This window comes from Dipodomys merriami, unplaced genomic scaffold (genome assembly GCF_024711535.1).
Source record: "Dipodomys merriami isolate MVZ:Mamm:240054 unplaced genomic scaffold, mDipMer1.0.p SCAF_13, whole genome shotgun sequence".
Taxonomy (NCBI): domain Eukaryota; kingdom Metazoa; phylum Chordata; class Mammalia; order Rodentia; family Heteromyidae; genus Dipodomys; species Dipodomys merriami.
The window spans coordinates 16,062,261-16,080,586 of record NW_027202604.1 but is presented as its reverse complement, the minus strand read 5'-3'; the positions used below and the strand labels follow the sequence as shown (position 1 = coordinate 16,080,586).

Below are 18,326 nucleotides of genomic sequence, written 5' to 3'. Positions count from 1 at the left end.
AAGCTATCGATCTATCTGGTTACAGCCATTAACATGAGATTTATCTTTTTCCCAAAGTCTCAAGCTTTATATAGAGTCCAGACCCTATGAGTCAGTTACACATTTGTTTTGTCTGTTTGACCTTTTAGGGTCTAGTTCTCAGCCTTCTGAATACTGATGAGGCAGCCTTCCAACCTCCTAACCTTTCCTGGCCTCAGAGTTCATACAAATGGCTGGTTTTGTTATGAAGTTTTTCCTTAACAGCAAATTCCAGGTCTTGGTTCCATGTAGCATGTGCAGCACTTCCCTCCTGATTCTCATACCTTATCAGAAGGAAGATGGGGAAAGATGCTAGGGGTTTTAATGACTATGAAACTTCAAAAGTATGAATCCCAGGAATGGGGAAGAAACAAACAGTTTTGAGTTTCTGCTTATTTCTTTTGGTCTATCCTTGCTCTCTGAGGCCTTGTCCTTCCTGAGTGACATTTCTTTCTATGGTCAGCCATCCATTGCTATGTGTATGCTTCTAGTACTGGGGCTTGAACTCCGGGAGCGGCACTCTCCCTTAGCCTTGTCCACTCAAGGTTAATGCTCTACCACGTGAGCCACAGCTCCACTTAAGGTTGTTTTTGTGTGTGTGATTAATTATTTTAGAGATAGCGTCTCAACAGACTTCTCTGCTCCAGCTGGCTTCTGACCAGAGCCCTCAGATCTGAGTAGCTAGGATTACAATGCCCAGCTTATTTCTATACCTATAATGAAAACACTTCTGTTATTTGGGAAACTTTTCTGCTATTCTTTTTTTGAAAGCCTGATTTGAAGCTGGTGTCTTTCTTGCTAGTAGAGTGAGTGTCTTTCTTGCCCTTTACATCTTCCCTTCTTGGGTATATTCAGGGAAGTCTAAAACATTAAGGTTTTTTTTTTTCTTTCAGAGAAGTAGAAAGATAGGAGAAAATAGAGTCATTCTGCCTTGCTGCTTAATTTAAATATACATGTAGAAAACTTTTTTTTTTTTTTTTTTTTTTTTTTTGCTAGGCACCAGTGGCTTACACTTGTAATCCTAGCTACTCTGGAGGCTGAGATCTAAGAATAGCAGTTTGAAGCCAGCTAGGTCAGAAAAATGTGTAAGACACCACGACCTTTAACCAGAAAAACACTATAGACTGCAGGCATGGCTCAAGCAGAGCGCCAACCAAGAGCAAGTAAGCTGAGAGCGGAGACCCTAAGTTGAAGCCCTGGTACCAACATGAACACACACATGCACACACACACCAATCATAATGGTTTAATCTCTGAAATTTAATTCTGTATTTACCTGAGTGACTTTCTCAGTATAGGACCATACTCACAAGGGGAGAGTTGGGGATACTTTGAGTCACATTTGGCCTATTTACTCAAAGCAGAGAACCATTAAGGAAGGGAGACTGCATTAATTTCAAATCAATTTTGGAGAAGTTTGTTTGTTTCCAATGTCGGGCACACTAAACCTTCATTTACAGTGATGTTAGGATGGATTGGTAGAGTCTTGAGCCTGAAGAGATTGTCAAGGGAATATCCCATCTTTGTGGTTAAGACCCAGTCTCAGAACCACTGCAAGCTCTACCCCTGCTTCCTAGGTAGCTCCATCATGTGTGGCTATTTTGGGTGTTTATTGCACACAAGTCTAAGTGAGGATGAGAAAAATTGACTGCCAGATGAGGTAAACAGGAAGGAATAATTTGGAAATACTTCCTGCACAAAGTTGAGGCATTTGTTAAATTTGGGCGTTTTGTTTGTCAGTTGTGCAGCTTGAACTCAGGGCCTGGGTGTTGTCCCCGAGCTTTTCCTTTCAAGGCTAATTAGTGCTCTGCCACTTTGAGCCACAGCTTCACTTCCAGTTTTTTGGTAGTTCATTGGAGATGAGTTCCACAGACGATCTCAGCCTCCTAAATAGATAAAATTACAGATGTGAAGCCACCAGGGCAAATTTTAAGACTCCATGATACTATTTTTTTTTTTAATGCAACTCAAAAAGTTGTGCAGGTTTCTCTGCAGACTCAAAATAGGAGTATCTTGGCTCTCCAGTTCCAGGCCACCTTTTCTCTCTTGCTTGGGACAGTGGGCTTAAATGGTCTGTGCTATCTGATAGATAGACTGTTGCAGTAGTTCCTTTTCCAATTTAGTCCGAAAGGACTGGCTTTTTATCCCATAGCAATTTTTTAAACACCCCAGGATGAAACTTGCTCTTCTTCAGCCACCTCATTAAGTCCAGACAAATCTACACCGTGTAGGTTCACAGGTAGCCCTTGAAGGCTGTCTAGGGAAACCTGGAGTCTGACTGCTGCAGCCTTGGGGGTGAAACCAGTGCGTTCTGTTGCTAGGGCAACTCCAGCGGGCGTCACACGTCGCTAGGGCGCGCTGAGCTCGGCAGCATAGCGGCTTCCGATTGGCTGAGGCCGAGGAACAAGTGTCGGGGTTGCAACACCGGTTGGTGGCCTGAAGGAGGGTTTGATTGAAAATCAACGGTGCCGCTGCAGCCGGCCGCCCGTTGAGCAGACCTTGTGTGAGTTGGGGTAGGGCGGGAGCCCCAGCCCAGAGGCCCAGGGGATGAGCAGGAAGTCTTGCTGGCTGGACTGAGGGACCGTCCCTCCAGCGCGGTGGTGAGTGAGTCGGGTAGGCGGTGCTGGGTGCTGCCCGGAGCGGGCCTCCCGCCCTCCCACGCCCAGGGCGGGATGGAGAGGGGGGCAGGGCAGGCGGGCACCCCGGGGAGCCAGGCCCCGCAAGGCCCATGGTTTTGAGTGGTGGGTGGCGGGAAGGGGCCATCCGCAGTGTGTTCCCGGGCCTGCCATTTCGGAAAGGAAGGAATTCTGGTTCAGTGGAGCCGCCTCCGATGCATTGATGCCTCTGGAGGCGCCTTCATCTTCCTCCTCCCTCCTCCCCGCCCTTTGCCAGGAGCCTCTTGGACTTGCCCTGTGCATTTTCTAGTCCACCCGAGTCAGCTCTTCCACTTGTATACCTTCGGGCACACTAGAAAGCCCACGCCTCCAATCTAGACTGCTCCCCTAAGCACTAACCACCCCCCCAAATGCCTTAGCCACACATGGGCCCCCTACCCACTAGACTGCTACCGACCTGGTAGACTCTCCCCTCCTTGGACACCACCCCTCTATTCAGCTGCCCAAACCACATTCTCAGCATCGCTTGTTCTGCTCCGAATCGCCCTTGTGAAGGCTGCCCCGACTTAACAGATGTTAAACGATCCCACACTTCAACCACAGTTCTGTCTTCAAGTTCCTCTGGTCCCTGGGTTCCATTTAACACCCACCCTGCTTCTCTGATTTTAAGTCTGGGCCCTTTCGAATCCATTTTTCTCACCATTGTTACACTAATCTTTAATGAAACATTTACAGCCATTTCCCTTCCCTGCTTAAATCCCTGCACATCTCTCCATGGCTCTGGCCACTCCTCAGCCGTCTAGCAACATTTCCCCTTGATGGTCCCCATAATGACCCCATTCTCCTCTTTGGGAAGGGTTTTCATCAGTCTGGAGCTGCTGCCTCACCTGCAACTCTCAGTCTCCAGTCTGAGTGTTCCCAGATCACTTGCTGCTTCCTCCTTCAGACCCTTGTTTCTCCTACTCATTGGGCTTAGTGCAGTGCCAGGCATGACACCCGGCTCAACGAATACTGTGAAGTGAATGACTCCCAAAGATGAGAAGTTGTTGTTTTTCACAGTGATCTTGTTTCCAAAAGAAACAACTTCTAGCCAATGAAGTTTTTGCTTACAGATGATCAATGTTGAGTTCAAGGGCTTTAATTTCACTTAGTCTGTTTCATGCCATAGTAATTAGGATGGTACTTGTTATATAGAATGATTTAAGAGAGAGAGTACAATGTCATTTGCAAGAGCAGAGCTTTGCAGTTATACATCCATGGGTTTGAGTCCTAATGCCAACATTTCTGCTTGATGGACTCTAATAAATTACCAACCTTTAATCAACATTTTAGAGGGAAAGCTGAGCAATGGCTAACACTTAACACCCATTTCAGAGGATTGTCTTAAATACTAAGCATGCATAATCTCTGCCACGTGAATACTTTATCTACACTCAATTTTCATATATTTAAATCTCAAAGTATATTGAAGGTTGGAACTATGACATTTGCATGATTAGTTCACAAAAAGGAAAAAGATAAAAATGTATCTTTTGATTCAGTCAAGGGTGATTTCCAGAACATTATTTTGTCATTCTTTTACTTAGTTATGAACTTTTCTTTTTTCTTTCTTTTTTTGTGTACACACTGGGGCTTCAACTCAGGGCCTTGTGTTCTGGCTGTCTGGATTGGCCTTTTCACTCAAGGCTGGTGCTCCACAACTTGAGCCACCCCACCACTTCTGGCTTTTTGGTGGTTACTTGGAAATAAGAATCTCATAGGCTTTTCTGCTAGGAGGCTGGCTTTGAACCCGGATTCTCAGACCTCAGACTCCTGAGTAGCTAGGATTACAGGTGTGAGCCACCTGCATGAACTTTTGTATTTGCCTCTGCTCTAATCCAGGGAAAAGGCTCACTCACTCTGTGAGTACTTATTGACCATACACAGCCCAGAGCTTCCAGCCAGATGAGGGTGGTTATAAAGAAGGGACAGCCAGTAGAGCAAATAGGAAGGAAAAGGTCCTGGAATATTCTTTGCTTGTCCAGAGCCAGCCAGACTTTGAAATTGAAAGAGTTTGAAATGGAAAGAGTTGTGCACTTTGATAGACAGAAAGGAGTTAGAAATTCTTTTCTTTCTTAAACTGTGGGCCTGGTTAGTCAGGCGCTCTATCACTGAGCTATGACTTAGATGATTTAGACCTTCATTCTGCCAGTCAAAGTGTTTTACTGAACAGCCAGCTATTCCACAGTGAATAAACAAGGTCATTATTCTGTTGGGCTACTGGTGACCACACCTGGAATCTCGGCACTTAAGAGGCTTGAGGCCAAAGGGTTGACAGTTCAAAGACTGCTTGGGCTACAGAGCTTAAAAAACAGCCACCATAAAACCCAACCAAAGGTCAAATCAAATGAATCAGGGATAGTCAACTAGTAAGAGACTCACAGACTTTCCTGTCCAGGTGGGCTTTAAACTGCTATCCTTCCTCAGATCTCAACCTGCTGAATAGCTAGGATTATAGGTGTGAGTCACTGGCATCTGACACATTAAGAGTTTACTATTAGACTCCTCTTCATCTCCTTTAGAATCTAGAATTGTCATAATGGGTAATCCTAATACTTGAGAGCTTATTAAATCTTGTATTCTGATTTATTTGTTTGCTTATTTATTAATTTTGCAGTGCTGAGGATTGAACCAGGGCTTTGTGCATGCCAGACAATGCTCTACTGCAGAGATGTGCTACCAGCCAGCTAGTGTTCATGATAAACATGGATTCTAGCTTTAAAGCAGCAGAATGAAAGTGACAGAATGATAACTGTCTGGATCATATCTAGGAAAAAAAATTGTAATGCTTTTAGAAACACGAACATAAATATGAAAAGCAGAGCCTATAAAGCCCTGCAACTGTAGCTATAGCCCTGTGCCATTAGGAAAATGTACTGAGTGCATTTTCCCAAAGACAGCTGTTTAATTAATTTGAAAAAAAAAAGGTGTATATACAGTATTTGTTTATTAAGAAGAAGGTAAAGTTCGTTTGGACAAACAGAATGTGGGATTAATGACACCAAAGAATAAGAGATGGCATAGTATTAGATTAAGAGGGAAACCTTTGCCTGGTTTCAGATCTCTGCTTTGCCACTTACCAAGCTGTGTGACTTAGAAAAATGACTTCTCAGTGCTACATTTTCCTCATCTGTAAAAGTGGGAAAACCAATAGGAGCTACCTTTTAGAGCCACTACCATGATGTTGGGTAATATATGAAAGGCACTTAGAACTGTGTTGGCATAGTAAACACCATGGACATGTTTGCTCTGGTATGATTATTACTACACATGAGATCTTGGCCAGGTTCCTTAGATTTTTTTTTTTTAGTGCCTCAGTTTCTTCTCCTGAAAGTTAGGGTTACAATGCTACTGTTAGAACTGTATGGCTCTCCGGTGTCAGAAATGGATCCAGGAGCTTTCATCAAGGCAGTTTACTTGTGTACAAAAGGTGCAACACTGTTACTCTCCCCGAAGCTGGGCAAGCACGCCGGGCGGGACAGTTTGCTGCATTTTTAGTCCAGTTCAAACTGTTTCTTCTCCTTGTCAAGGAGTTAGGCTCCCATTCTAAGTATAATTGATTACTAAGGTTAGAAAGGGGCGATTCTTTCTTTTCTTTTTTTAAGGTTTACAGTGTTTTCCATCCACCTGCCTGGGTGTGGGGCTGCGAAGCAGGTGGCTGGCAGGCACAGGAGGTTGATGAGGTCAGTGGAAAGTTCCCACTCAAAAGGGGGTCTCATTTCTTTTAACTTCATTGATAAAGATTTCTCTTTCTAGCCGGGCACTGATGGCTCACATCTGTAATCCTAGCTACTCAGGAGGCTCACAGCCTCTGAGGATGATAGTTTGAAGCCAGCCCAAGCAGAAAAGTCCAAGAGACTCTTATCTTCAATAGACTACTCATCAAAAGCTGGAAGTGGTACTCAAGTGGTAGAGCACTAGCTTTGAGTAAAACCAAGCTCAGGGACAGTTCGCAGGCCCCCTGTTCAAGCTCCATGACTGGCCAAAAAAAAAAAAATCCTTTCTAATAAGCAGCCCACTTGGTAGTTGCAATTTTATTCTTTTAACGCCTTTGATAAGATTTATTTCGCTAATGTGGCTAGCTAGTCACAAGCAGCACACCTGGTATTTACAGTTTATTCTTTTAACTCCTTTGACACAAGATTTACATGGCTGCTGGTCACAAACAGTGCTGATAATAGTCACAAAGCAAATAATTTCAGGAAATATCAATCCCCAAAAATATCAACCTATGAGACAGAAGCACTTTTAGTTGGACAGAAAACACTATTTTTTTTTCCTCTCACACTACCTGGCTCAAAGGATTTGTTTGCAGGATTAAAATGAATATTTCAGAATGCTGGGGGTGGGGGAGAGCTATATTAGGCTTAAACGTTCAAATAAAGGCTTTGTGACACTGAAATCGAACTTCTTTTCAACTTGCCGTCTAGTAGTGGCTGATGAAGTGTAAGGTCTTCACACGGAAGCAAAGGCGTTACAGTAACACTGCAGGTGACCTCTACAAGCTTTCCCAGGGATCTGGATCCCTGTTGTACTCCCCCCCCCCCCCCCCGCGCCTGATCATAGCCATTCCTGGCCCAGGGCTTCTCCTCATGTCTCTCCCAGTACCCTCCAATGCCACTCCCATTGCCAGAATGTTAGCTTGACCGAATTTGATGGATACAAGCAAGTCACAAACAACACTTCACATTCGTGTTGAACATGGACTGCCTCGGTCTCTCCACTCCTATCACCACCTCCACTGTCACCCCCAGCCAGTCTAGTGTCACTCTGGGAGCAAGTAGAAAGAAGGTCTTCCCTAGAGGCCCCTCTCCCCACCACAGCCAGTGGCCTAGGCCGACAAACGTGCATTTCCCAAAGTCCCGAACACACAGGGATGGAGGCTGAGGTATTCATCCAGCTCCTGTGAGCACGCAGCTCCTGACCGCACGTGAGTCTCTTCATTCCCATATTTAATGCAAATGTCATGTATTATCTATGCCTTCCTTTTATTATAAGGAGAGTTTTAAAAAATGTATACCAGTGCTGGGGCTTGAATTCAGATCTTAGATGCTGTCCCTTGGCTTTTTGCACTCAAGGCTAGTGCTCTACTATTTGAGCTATAGCTCTACTTTTACCTTTTTATTTGCTTGTTATTTGGAGTTAAGAGTCTCCTATATTTCCTGCCTATGCTGGGCTTCTAACCCAAACCCTCAGATCTCAGCTTCCGAAGTAGCTAGAATTACAGCCATGAGCCAGTGGCACCACGTTTCTCAGGGGGATTTTTTGTTTGTTTGTTTCAAACCAGTGTTCTGTAATCATTGGATACTAGTTCCCACAGCAAAAGTTATCATTGGCTCGAGGTGTGTGTGTGTGTGTGTGTGTGTGTGTGTGTGTGTGTGTGTGTGTGTGTGTGTGTGTGAGAGAGAGAGAGAGAGAGAGAGAGAGAGAGAGAGAGAGAGAGAGAGATTGGAGGCTAGACAGGTGCTCTCTGCCACTTGAACCAGGCTCCTACCTCTCCTTATTTTTTGCTTAAGCTGTTTTTCAGCAAGGTCTCACATCTTTTGTACAGGGCCATTCTTGGATAGCAGTCTTGCTACCTATGCTTTCCTTGTAGCTGAGATTCCTGGCACTCACTTGTATGACTAGCTTGTTTGTTGAGATGGAGGTCTTACCAAACTTTTGCTTGAGCTCATTCTGGTATTCGAGGTATTTAAAAGCACCCCAGCATTTAGGAGCTGAAGTACACACACCAGCCATTCTGTCTGTTTGCCTTTGACTCAGGGCCAAAGTCAGCATTTCCTATTAATCTAGTCTTTTTCACCCTGAAGGTGAACTGGGTTCTAGTCCTCTCCTAAAACAACTGTGTGGCTTTGGACACAGTTCACGCCTTGGGGCCTCATCTGGAAGATGCAGGCAGTGGAGTCACAGTCTGCATCTGATGACCTGGAAAGGTGTTTTGTCATCCTGTATTTTGTCTTGTTTTGCTTCAGCTTTTCTGTACTTTCCAGTTTCTTTGGGGGAGACTGTGCCTTTCTTCTCAGCAGCCGGCCAGCAGCTCTCCACCTGCTCCTTCTCATCCCCATTCTGTTCCTAACCTAGGCGATAGCTCCCAGCTTCGCAGGTCCAAGTGTCTTTCTTCAAAAGCTGTCTCTGTTCTACTAACTCCACACATGTCCCATAGACAACTAACAGCACCTATACCTCTGACTACTCAGGAGACTGAGCTCAGAGAATCATGGTGCCGAGCCAGCCAAGGCAGACCAATCTGAGACTATCTTATCTCCAATTAATTAGCAAAAAGCCAGAAGCATAGGTGTGGCTTAGGTGGTAGCTCATGGCACCAGCCATGACCCCCAAAGGCCAAGCATGAGCAAAAGGCCTGGAATTCAAACCTCAGTACTGGCACAAAAATCAAACAATCCAAACCAATTAGTACTATATGATATGACATCATATGAACTCTAACTTAGACTAGAGAACCATGCTCACTTTTTTTTTTTAGCTGTAGTGGATTGTCTAACATGTTTTTTTCCTTGAATATTTCCCTCACTGTACTTTGGCAATGTGTGTTTATGTTTTATTTTCGAACAAGTTGACTCCCTCCCTCCCTCCCTCCCTCCCTCCCTCCCTCCCTCCCTCCTCCCTCCCTTCCTTCCTTCCTTCCTTCCTTCCTTCCTTCCTTCCTTCCTTCCTTCCTTCCTTCCTTCCTTCCCTCCCTCCCTCCCTTCCTTCCTTCCTTCCTTCCTTCCTTTCCTTTTTTTCTGGAAGCACTTGGGTTTGGACTCAGGAGTTGGTGCTCTTTAAGCCATACCTCCAACCCTCCTTTTTGCTACTTATTTTGGAATTAAGAGTCTGGTTTTTCTGCCCAGGCTGGCCTTGAACCAAAACTCTTCACAATTCTCACCCTCCTGAGTAGCTAAGAGTCTAGGCATGAGCCACCAGTGACTGGCTTAACTGGATACTTTCAGTGCAGGATGTATAATTTAAAACAGGAGGGGCTGGGAAGGTGGCTCATTGGTAAAGTGCTTGCCTTGCATGCCTGAGGCCCTGGGTTCGATTCCTCAGCACCACATAAGAAAAAAAGCTGGAAGTGGCGCTGTGGCTCAAGTGGTAGAGCGCTAGCCTTGAGCTGAAGAGCTGAGGGACAGTGCCCAGGCCCAGAGTTCAATAAAAAAAAACAACAGGAATACAAGCCAGGTGCTGGTGGCTCATGCCTATAATCCTAGCTACCCAGGAGGCTGAGATAGGAGAATTGTGCTTCAAAGCCAGCCTGGGCAGAAAATTTTGTGAGACTCTCACCTCCAATTAGCCACCAAAAAGCTGGTACAAAAATTAGGAAGTGATGCGGTGGCTCTAGTGGTAGAGCACTAGCCTTGAGCTGAAGAGCTGAGGGACAGCGCCCAGGCCCAGAGTTCAGGCCCCATGACCTACAAAAAAAAAATTAAAATAAGTCTGATACAAACTAATGATTAACTTCAGGCATACTAAACTTTCTTCCTGTTGTTAAGTGCTGTTTTCTAACCATTAGTAAATGAAGAAAATACAATGGAATATTTATAAAGATGTAGCCTAAGTATTGGTAAAAAGAAAAAATATTTGTGGGATTTGAAGTTATTTCTTATAATGAGTCCTATGGTTTTCTGCTTTATATTTATGAAATGTGAGGGATTTGAAGTTATTTCCTATAATGAGTCCAATAGTTTTCTGCTTTTATGTATGAAATGTGAGACCACTTAAGGATCTTTTGGCTTTTAGGGGGAAACATGAAGGTGGGAAGAGGACTTCCTGGTGAAGGATCTGAAAAGCAGATTACAAATCCTCCCTGTTATTTAGTTAGTGGGTTTACCTTGCACAGTTTAGGTTAATTACAGTCAATTAGGTAATTTTACCACAGCCTGGATCCCTCACTCTGTCACACATGTTTACCCTGCAATTAACAAGAGATCAAGGAGCAAAGGAGGTAGGTGTCTCTGGAGACTTCTTTAGCATCAATCTAAAATTTTAACCGCAATAGAAGATCAGAATTCCTTTGGAGAGTTTCTTTTCAGAAATGGATTAGAAATGTCAACAATGAGTCAGGACTGTGATTATGTGTGTCTATGCTTGACTACATCTGGGAATGCCAAACCCCACTAAATGTTTTCCATCCCATCTGAGATACAGTACTGGGTCCATCTACCTCACTTCTTTATGTAAAAAAAAAAAAAAAAGGCCGTACAGGTGGTTCATGCCTCCTATAATCCTTAGCTACCCAAGAGGCTGAAATAGGAGAATTGTGGTTCAGAGCCAGCCTGGTCTGGAAAGTATATGAGACTCTTATCTCCAATTAACCACTTAAAAAAAGAGCCAGAAGTAGAGCTGTGGTTCCAGTGATAGAGCACTAGTCTTAAACAAAAATATCACAGGGACAGAACCCAGGCCATGAGTTCAAGCCCCAGGACCAGCACAAAAACAACAACAAAATTTCCCCAAACTAAATTTCAGCTTTATCCCTTAACCTAAGTTTCAGGAAGACTGAAGGAAAACTCACATAAATACATGTTATTGTGGGTATGTCAGCCTTGTCTCATCATAAAGAATGAAGGAACTGATGTGTTTTGTTATTTCCCCCTTTGTCCCAGGCTTGAACTCTGGCCCTAGGTGCTGTTTCTTAGCTTTTTAACTCAAAGCTGACACTCTACCACTTGAGCCATACTCCACTTCCGGCTTTTTGGTAGTTAATTGGCAGTAAGAGTCTCATGGGCTTTTCTGCCCTGGTTGGCTTTGAACTATGATTCTTAGATGCCAGGTGGCTAGAATTTGTAATCCTGACAGGCATGAGCCACCAGTGTCTGTCTTAATTCCTCTGAAATACTTGCATGGATTTTCACTATGGGCTTTCCAATACATGGAGATGTACAATTGTAAGCTAATAAAGCATTTTTTAAAATCATACCTACCACATAGTCCAGTCAAACTGTGCCGTTGAAACAACTGTTTTGTTTTTGTTTTCGTTTTTTGGTTGGTTATGGAGTTTGAGCTCTGGGCCTGGGCACTGTCCCTCAGTTCTTCAGCTCAAGGCTAGTGCTCTGCCACTTGAGCTACAACACCACTTCCAGATTTCTGGTGGTTAATTGTAGATTAGAGTCTCATGGACTTTTCTGCCTGAGCTGGCTTTGAACCGTGATCCTCAGATCTTTGCCTCCTGAGTAGCTAGGATTACAGGTGTGAGCCACTGGTGCCCGGCTGTGATTTTTTTTTAATATCAAATCAAACTCTACAAACTCATGGATTGGATGTTTGGTTCCTAGCTGGTAGTGGAAAATATAGGAGGTGTGGCCTAGTGGGAGGAAGTGAGTCTTTGGAGGAAGTGAGTCTTTGAATGTCACACTTAGACCTTGGTGCCTTCTTTCTTTTTGTTTCCTGTGTACCATGAGTCAGAGAGCCACTGTACATTCTCCTACCACCATGTGTATGGGCTCCCTTTAGACCCAGAAACCATGAAGTCAAGGATTGTTGGCTGAAAACTTCTGAAACCAAACCAACCTTTTCTCCTTTAAGTTGTTTATATTGGGTATTTGCTCACAGTGATGGAAAGTGTAACAAATTCATGGAAGTGTATATCTTCATCTTTCTCTCTTCTGGAATAAGAAACAACTAATTCTCGAAATTGGAAAAATGCAAACAGATTGTTCTCCATTAGTGAATTCATCCTTTGTGTGGATATGGGAAATATCAAAATTAATAGTAGCAGTCAGGCATCCATCGTAGTTCACTCCTGGCATACTTGCTACTTGGGAGACTGCGATCTGAAGGATTGCATTTGGAGCTAGCCAGGAAGGAAAGTTTGCTAGACTCATCTCCAGCTAACTAGCAAAAAGCAGGGGTAGAGCTGGAGATGTGGCTCAAGAGGTAGAGCACCAGCCTAAGCAAGTTCAAGGTCCTGAGTTCAAATACCAGTATTGAAAAAAAATAACTAGCAAAGGTGACCCTGGCTCTACTAGAGGTTCTACCTTAGAGGGTTGCATTATGCTAGATTTTTTCAGGTTGGACAGCTTCCTGCTAGTTACTTGGATGAACACAGAGGCTGTGCACAACTGACTCAGACTTCCAGAGAAGCTTTTGTTTGGCACTTATCCATAGTAGGGGTTCAAGTAAGAGCTTGTAAGCTTGAGGAATTGTGGGAACACAGCACCCTTTTGTATGCCCTCTGGACACTAGGTGCTTAGTTGTGAGTGGCAGGGATTTCTCTGAGCCATATGAGAGAGGGTCCCTCTGTCTGAATCGGAAGTTTTATACTTAAGAATACTCATTGAGAAACACAAATGAGATAGCATACAATTAATGTCAATCGAGTTTTAAGCATTTGTTAATAGACATGTATTTGGGGAGTTCTTGCCGGTATACAGAGCAATACTTATAAGGCCAGAATTCTGGAAGTCAAAGACAAGGCTGCAAATTTTATAGCCTTGTAGACCACTATCAACCATGCCTAAAGCACACGCTAAGTTCTTGGAAGATAAATACTAAACTTGTATCAAAAATTAGTCTGATATAGCTGCATGTAGAAAGAGCTAATTTTGTCTGTATTAGTTGAGACTATTTTGGCTCACACAACCCAACTAAAGTTCCTCCCTGGGTCTCACTCTGCAAGGAATGCGATGTGAATTCTGGGGTGTTGATGACTTACAATGCCTGATCAAGACAAAAAGGTGAAGACCACTGACAAATCAACGGACCGGAAGCAGCCAGGAAGCACCCCCAGGTAACAGCCCTCCCCCACCCCCACCCCACCACTGGGAAAGTAAGTGACTGTGAAACAGATTCAGTGGCTTCAGGAGAAATAAGAGTAGACTCCTGACAATGGCTTCTCTGGGTTACAGTGTTGACGGAAACATTTGATCGTCTCTACAGGTCTAGAGGAAATGGTCAGCTGTATGCATGTGTTTCTGGAGGGCCTGCAAATGGCTGGCTGTAATAGGTAACATGATCTTGTTTACCTATAGCTTGTGTTGCCTGACATCATGCCATTCTATCTCCTAGGGACTACTCAGATCTTAAAAGACTCCGGTGCCTTTTGAACGTCCAGTCAAGCAAACAGCAGGTAGTGTTTTCAAAGACTGGGCATGTATTTGCAAAAGAGCAATGGCATGTTTCCGAAAGGAGCCATTCTAACAGCTTTGTGAACACCGTAGGTTCAGTGTCTTTGTTTTTCACCTGTTTCTTTCCTTCGTGTGGCTGTTTTTCCCCTACCCGGTCCAGGATCTCCCAAGACCTGTTGTCCACAGCTTTTCCAGCCTTGTGCTCTCATTCATGCATCCTGTGTCAGCCTGTGCTTTCCACCAAGTACTGAGTGGCTTTAGCAGCAAAGCCTTTTACTTTCTATCAGCCAGCTCTGACTGAGTGGCAAACTTGCCTCTCTAGAGGATTTAAGAGATTCATTTTCCCAGTGTTGACCACATGTTCCTTCTCCTCCTCCCTTCAACGTAATAATCATCATGACTCTGTAAAACCACTGCCTTTAAGCTGTTGTTGAAGCAAAGTGGGAAGTTTCTTCTGAGCTTTCCCCAAATCTTAAATAAATCTACCTAGAGTAGAATGTAAAATTGCATTAGAAATCTGACACAAGTTAAGTATTTTAATTTGCAATTAATAAAAAAGACAGATAAAAGAAAAAATATTATTGGCTCCTCAATTGCCTTGATCCTAGAGAGGTTTAATAGCACCATAGTGACAGCATGGGGCTGGTGTTGGCCTCCGGTGCCGGGATGCATTGTGAGAGGGGGCAGAGACCCCTGGAGCTTGAGTGGCAGGGAAAGACACAGTTCCTGAGCACTGGGCTGCTTTTCCATCAGTGATTTTGATGGGAAAGGCATTCCAGATGGACTGAGATGACTGATCAAAAATCTGAAGGAAGTGGCTAAGGAACATGGAACAAAATGTTGATGAGATGTTTCTATTGGCAGAGGTGGAAGACACTGGTGTCTGAATGACATAATTGTGCCGGTACTGGGGCTTGAACTCAGGGCCTGAACACTGTCCCTGAGTTTCTTTGCTTAAAACTAATGCCCTACCACTTGAGCCACAGCGCCACTTCTTGGCATTTTTAATTTCATGATTAGTTAGAGATAAGAATCTTGTGGATGTTTCTGCCTAGGATGGCTTTGAACTGCGATCTTCATCATATCTCAGCCTCCTGAGTAGCTAGGATGACAGGCAGGAGCCACCAATGCCTGGCTCAAGTTTCCTTTTAGTAAGTTCTTGTTTTTCTCTGCAGCTGTCGCTGCCACATTTGTAGTCCCCAAGGAGTCTCCATGAATGTGGATAACTTGACTATTGGAATGGTGATTGCATGTACTCTGTGCTTCTGTTTTGGTAGCTTCCAGCCATTAACTTTGACAGTGTCCCAAACAGCATGGTGAAGTCGGAGGCTGCCATCAAGGCAGGGGGGCCCCGAGTTCGAGGTCAATGGCATGAGTCCACAGAAGCTGTTGAACTTGAAAATTTTAGGTAAGCAATCTCCCTTGTCTTTGGCAAGCAACTCTACTCCATTTATTTCAAACTGGTCATAAGAACTAAATCTGAAAACCTGTTTTAAAAAGTTCCACTGAGATTCTCAGCTTACTGGATGTAGTGGCTCACTAGCAGGCGCGGTCGTCACAGTGGAACTGAGCTGGGAGTTCAGGGCCCTGCAGTTGACCCTGCAGTCGAGGGAGTTGATTATTGATTCTAATCTCTGCCTTAGCTTTTGGTCTGCCCCCATCTTTCCAGTCATGAGAAGATGTGAAGGAATCTGTCTCTATGAATAGATGTCATTGCTGGAGGGTGTGGTAGGCAATGCATGAGATTCTCATGTCCATGCACCATGCAGACGTGTATGATCATCACTGTACATTGTTTTGCAGTCACATGTTTTTATGTCATGTTTCACTTTTGGAAACATGATCAGATTCTGTATATTCCAGACCCACTTAGGAATCAATCATGTTGAAGGATGACTTAAAAATATGGATACAAATATCAAACTGACACAAATACATGAAAGAGTATTCCATTGAAAGGGGGGGGGGGAAATACCCCAAACAAAGCAAACAACAAAAGAAATAAATGCCACAGGAAGGCAAGTGAAGGAGCTCAGGACTTAGAGCCAGACACATTCCTTCAGGCTCCTGCGATGGGCCTCAGCCCCTCTTGGAGCTGGTTTTGTTAGCTTTCCAGTGTGCTTGTGTCACTAATGAATGCACGAAATAGCAACATGAATAGTTTAGAATGAACACTTATTTATTTGACTGAGTTACCTTATTTCCCTGTCATTATATGGCTGTGTCATTTTATGACAGACATCACTTCTTGAACTCATATATGTGTGTATGCATTTGTGTGTGTATTTAGTTTATTTGTGTATGTATATGTTTTTATAGATGTAGTATGTATATACATACGTATGTATGTATGTATGTCTTTTTCACGACTGTGATTTGAACTCAGGACCTTGCACTTGCTTGGCTTACTTGGTGGTAGGCTGATGCTCTACCACTTGAGCCATGCTTCCAGACCAGCTTTCAGCTGGTTAGTTTGAAGGTGGATTTTTGTAGACTTTTCTGCCTGGGCTGACTTCAAACCATGATCCTCCTGATTTCAGCCTTCAGAGTAGGATTACAGGTTTTAGCACTGTACTAAAGGGGTTATATTTTTAAAATACACTTTTAATGAGAAACACTATTTTTTGTTACATATTTGGTTTGCTAGTATCCATGTATGAAGAAACCATGGTAACCCATTTTCCTCTGGGTAGGAAGAGGCAATGTAATTGCATCTGAAAGATGAAAAGGCAGAATATTTGACAGACATCACAAGGTTACAGAGCTTGCTTTTTTAAGAAAAATTCCAGTTTATTGGGCCTAGATCTTAAAATTAGTGTGTTCTAATATGCATCAGAATATTGTATTATAGATTTTATAGCACTGTGACTCTTGTACAGAATCTTCTCTCCTCTCCCAGGTTTAAAGTAGGATATTTTGGGCATATTTTGGACTTCTTTGATGTGTTGTAATGTCAGCCAAAAGAAGCTGAAATTGGAATGTTTTGAAATTTTATTAAATGCACACATACACACAACCCCCCACCCCAGACAAACAACCAGCAACCATCCATCAAGAGAGCTGAGATGGTATAAACTGCTAACAAATATTTAGAGTCTGTAAAGAAATGCATGTGGCACCTCCGGTATTGATGGCTAGAGCAGCCGGTGGAGGTGGGACAGGACAGAAGGGAAGCATTTTTCTGTCTGTTGTGCAGTGATGCAGACAGTTTCTCTCCATATAACATTTTAATCCCTCCAACCAGTGTGTGTGTGTGTGTGTGTGTGTGTGTGTGTGTGTGTGTGTGTGTGTATGCGCCAGTACTAGAGCTTAAACTTGGGGCCTGGATCCTGTCCCTTAGCTTTTTCTAGACTAAATTGGTGCTCTTCCACTTGAGTCACAGTTCAACTTCTGGATTTTTGCTGGCTAATTAGAGATAGAAGTCTCATGGGCTTTTCTTCAGGCTGCTTTTTGAATCATGATCCTTAGATGTTAGCCTCTTAAGTAGTTAGTCTTACAGACATGAGCCATTAATGCCCAGCTCCTCCAACCAGTTTTAACTGTGTTTATATAAAAATGTTAATATGGTAAGATGAAATACATATTCTTGATTGTAATTTTTATTATTAAAATTACAGTTGAGTTTGTGTGTGTGTGTGTGTGTGTGTGTGGTTAATTGGAGATAAGAGTCTCATGGACTTTCCTTCCTGAGCTGTCTTTCAGCAGTGATCCTCAGATCTCAGCCTTCTGAGGAACTAGGATTACAGGCGTGAGCCACTGGCACCTGGCTCCCTAGCTCCTATTTTAACAGTTGGTATTTGCCTTTCATGTTCCTGCACGACTCTGAGGATTTGCCTGAACATTGATGGCCACTGTCTGCCTTAGTAACTTTGAGATTGCCCAAAGAATGTTTCTTACAACATTCTCTTGTGTTTGTTTGATCTTAGTATAAACTACAAGACAGAGAGAAACTTCAGCAAACACCCTCAGCATCAGTTATTTCAGGAGATTTTCACAGCCTTAGTGAAGAATAGACTCATATGCAGGTAAGACTTCCTCTGGATAGACAGACTTGCTCCCCCCCATTACTCCCCCACCCCCACCCCGTGTAGCTGCTTTAGCCTCTGGTATGTAGAGTTTGGCTTGAAGCAGTTGAGATGATTGGACACAGTGCCAGTCAATAACATAGAGGGAAGAGCCTTGAGAAGGAGAGAGTGGGGCATCGGTATAGTTCACTGAGAGCTCTCTGGTCAGGCACTGGATCCATCTGCATCTGATGACTGGTAAGGTGAAGCGGGAAAACACTCTGTTATGGGTTTTCTGGGTCTTGTTTTGTTTGTGCCAGTCCTGGGGATTGAGCTTTCAGCTTCTTGTTCTCCCTTGGCTTTAAGCCACGCTGCTACTTCTGGCATTTTGCTGGTTAATTGGAGATAAAAATGCCAGGGATTTGTCTCATTGGGCTGGCTTTGAGCCATGATCCTCAAATTGCAAGTCTCCTGAGTAGGTAGGATTATAGGCGTGCGCCACAAGCATGGAGTGCCCGGTGGTTGCTCAATTCTTTATGGCACACCTTAAGACTGCTGAAAGATATACAAGCATTGCAAAGGACTGG

General features: G+C 43.7%; 1 protein-coding gene across 5 annotated transcripts in view; it reads left to right on the top strand.

The window, feature by feature from the left end:
* The first annotated feature begins 2,447 nt into the window (after positions 1-2,447).
* Nek10 (NIMA related kinase 10) overlaps positions 2,448-18,326 on the top strand; it is a 162,929-nt gene continuing 147,050 nt past the window's right edge. For 3 of the 5 annotated variants that reach the window (XM_070018725.1, XM_070018722.1, XM_070018726.1), the window contains exons 1-5: positions 2,448-2,618; positions 13,288-13,398; positions 13,677-13,737; positions 15,013-15,143; positions 17,662-17,760. In XM_070018725.1, the coding sequence (XP_069874826.1) occupies positions 13,325-13,398; positions 13,677-13,737; positions 15,013-15,143; positions 17,662-17,760 (365 nt within the window). In that variant the 5' untranslated portion in view covers positions 2,448-2,618; positions 13,288-13,324. Of the gene's footprint in view, positions 2,632-7,408; positions 7,603-13,287; positions 13,399-13,676; positions 13,738-15,012; positions 15,144-17,661; positions 17,761-18,326 lie in introns of those variants that run through there. The other 2 variants (XM_070018723.1, XM_070018724.1) reach the window with 2 other exon arrangements.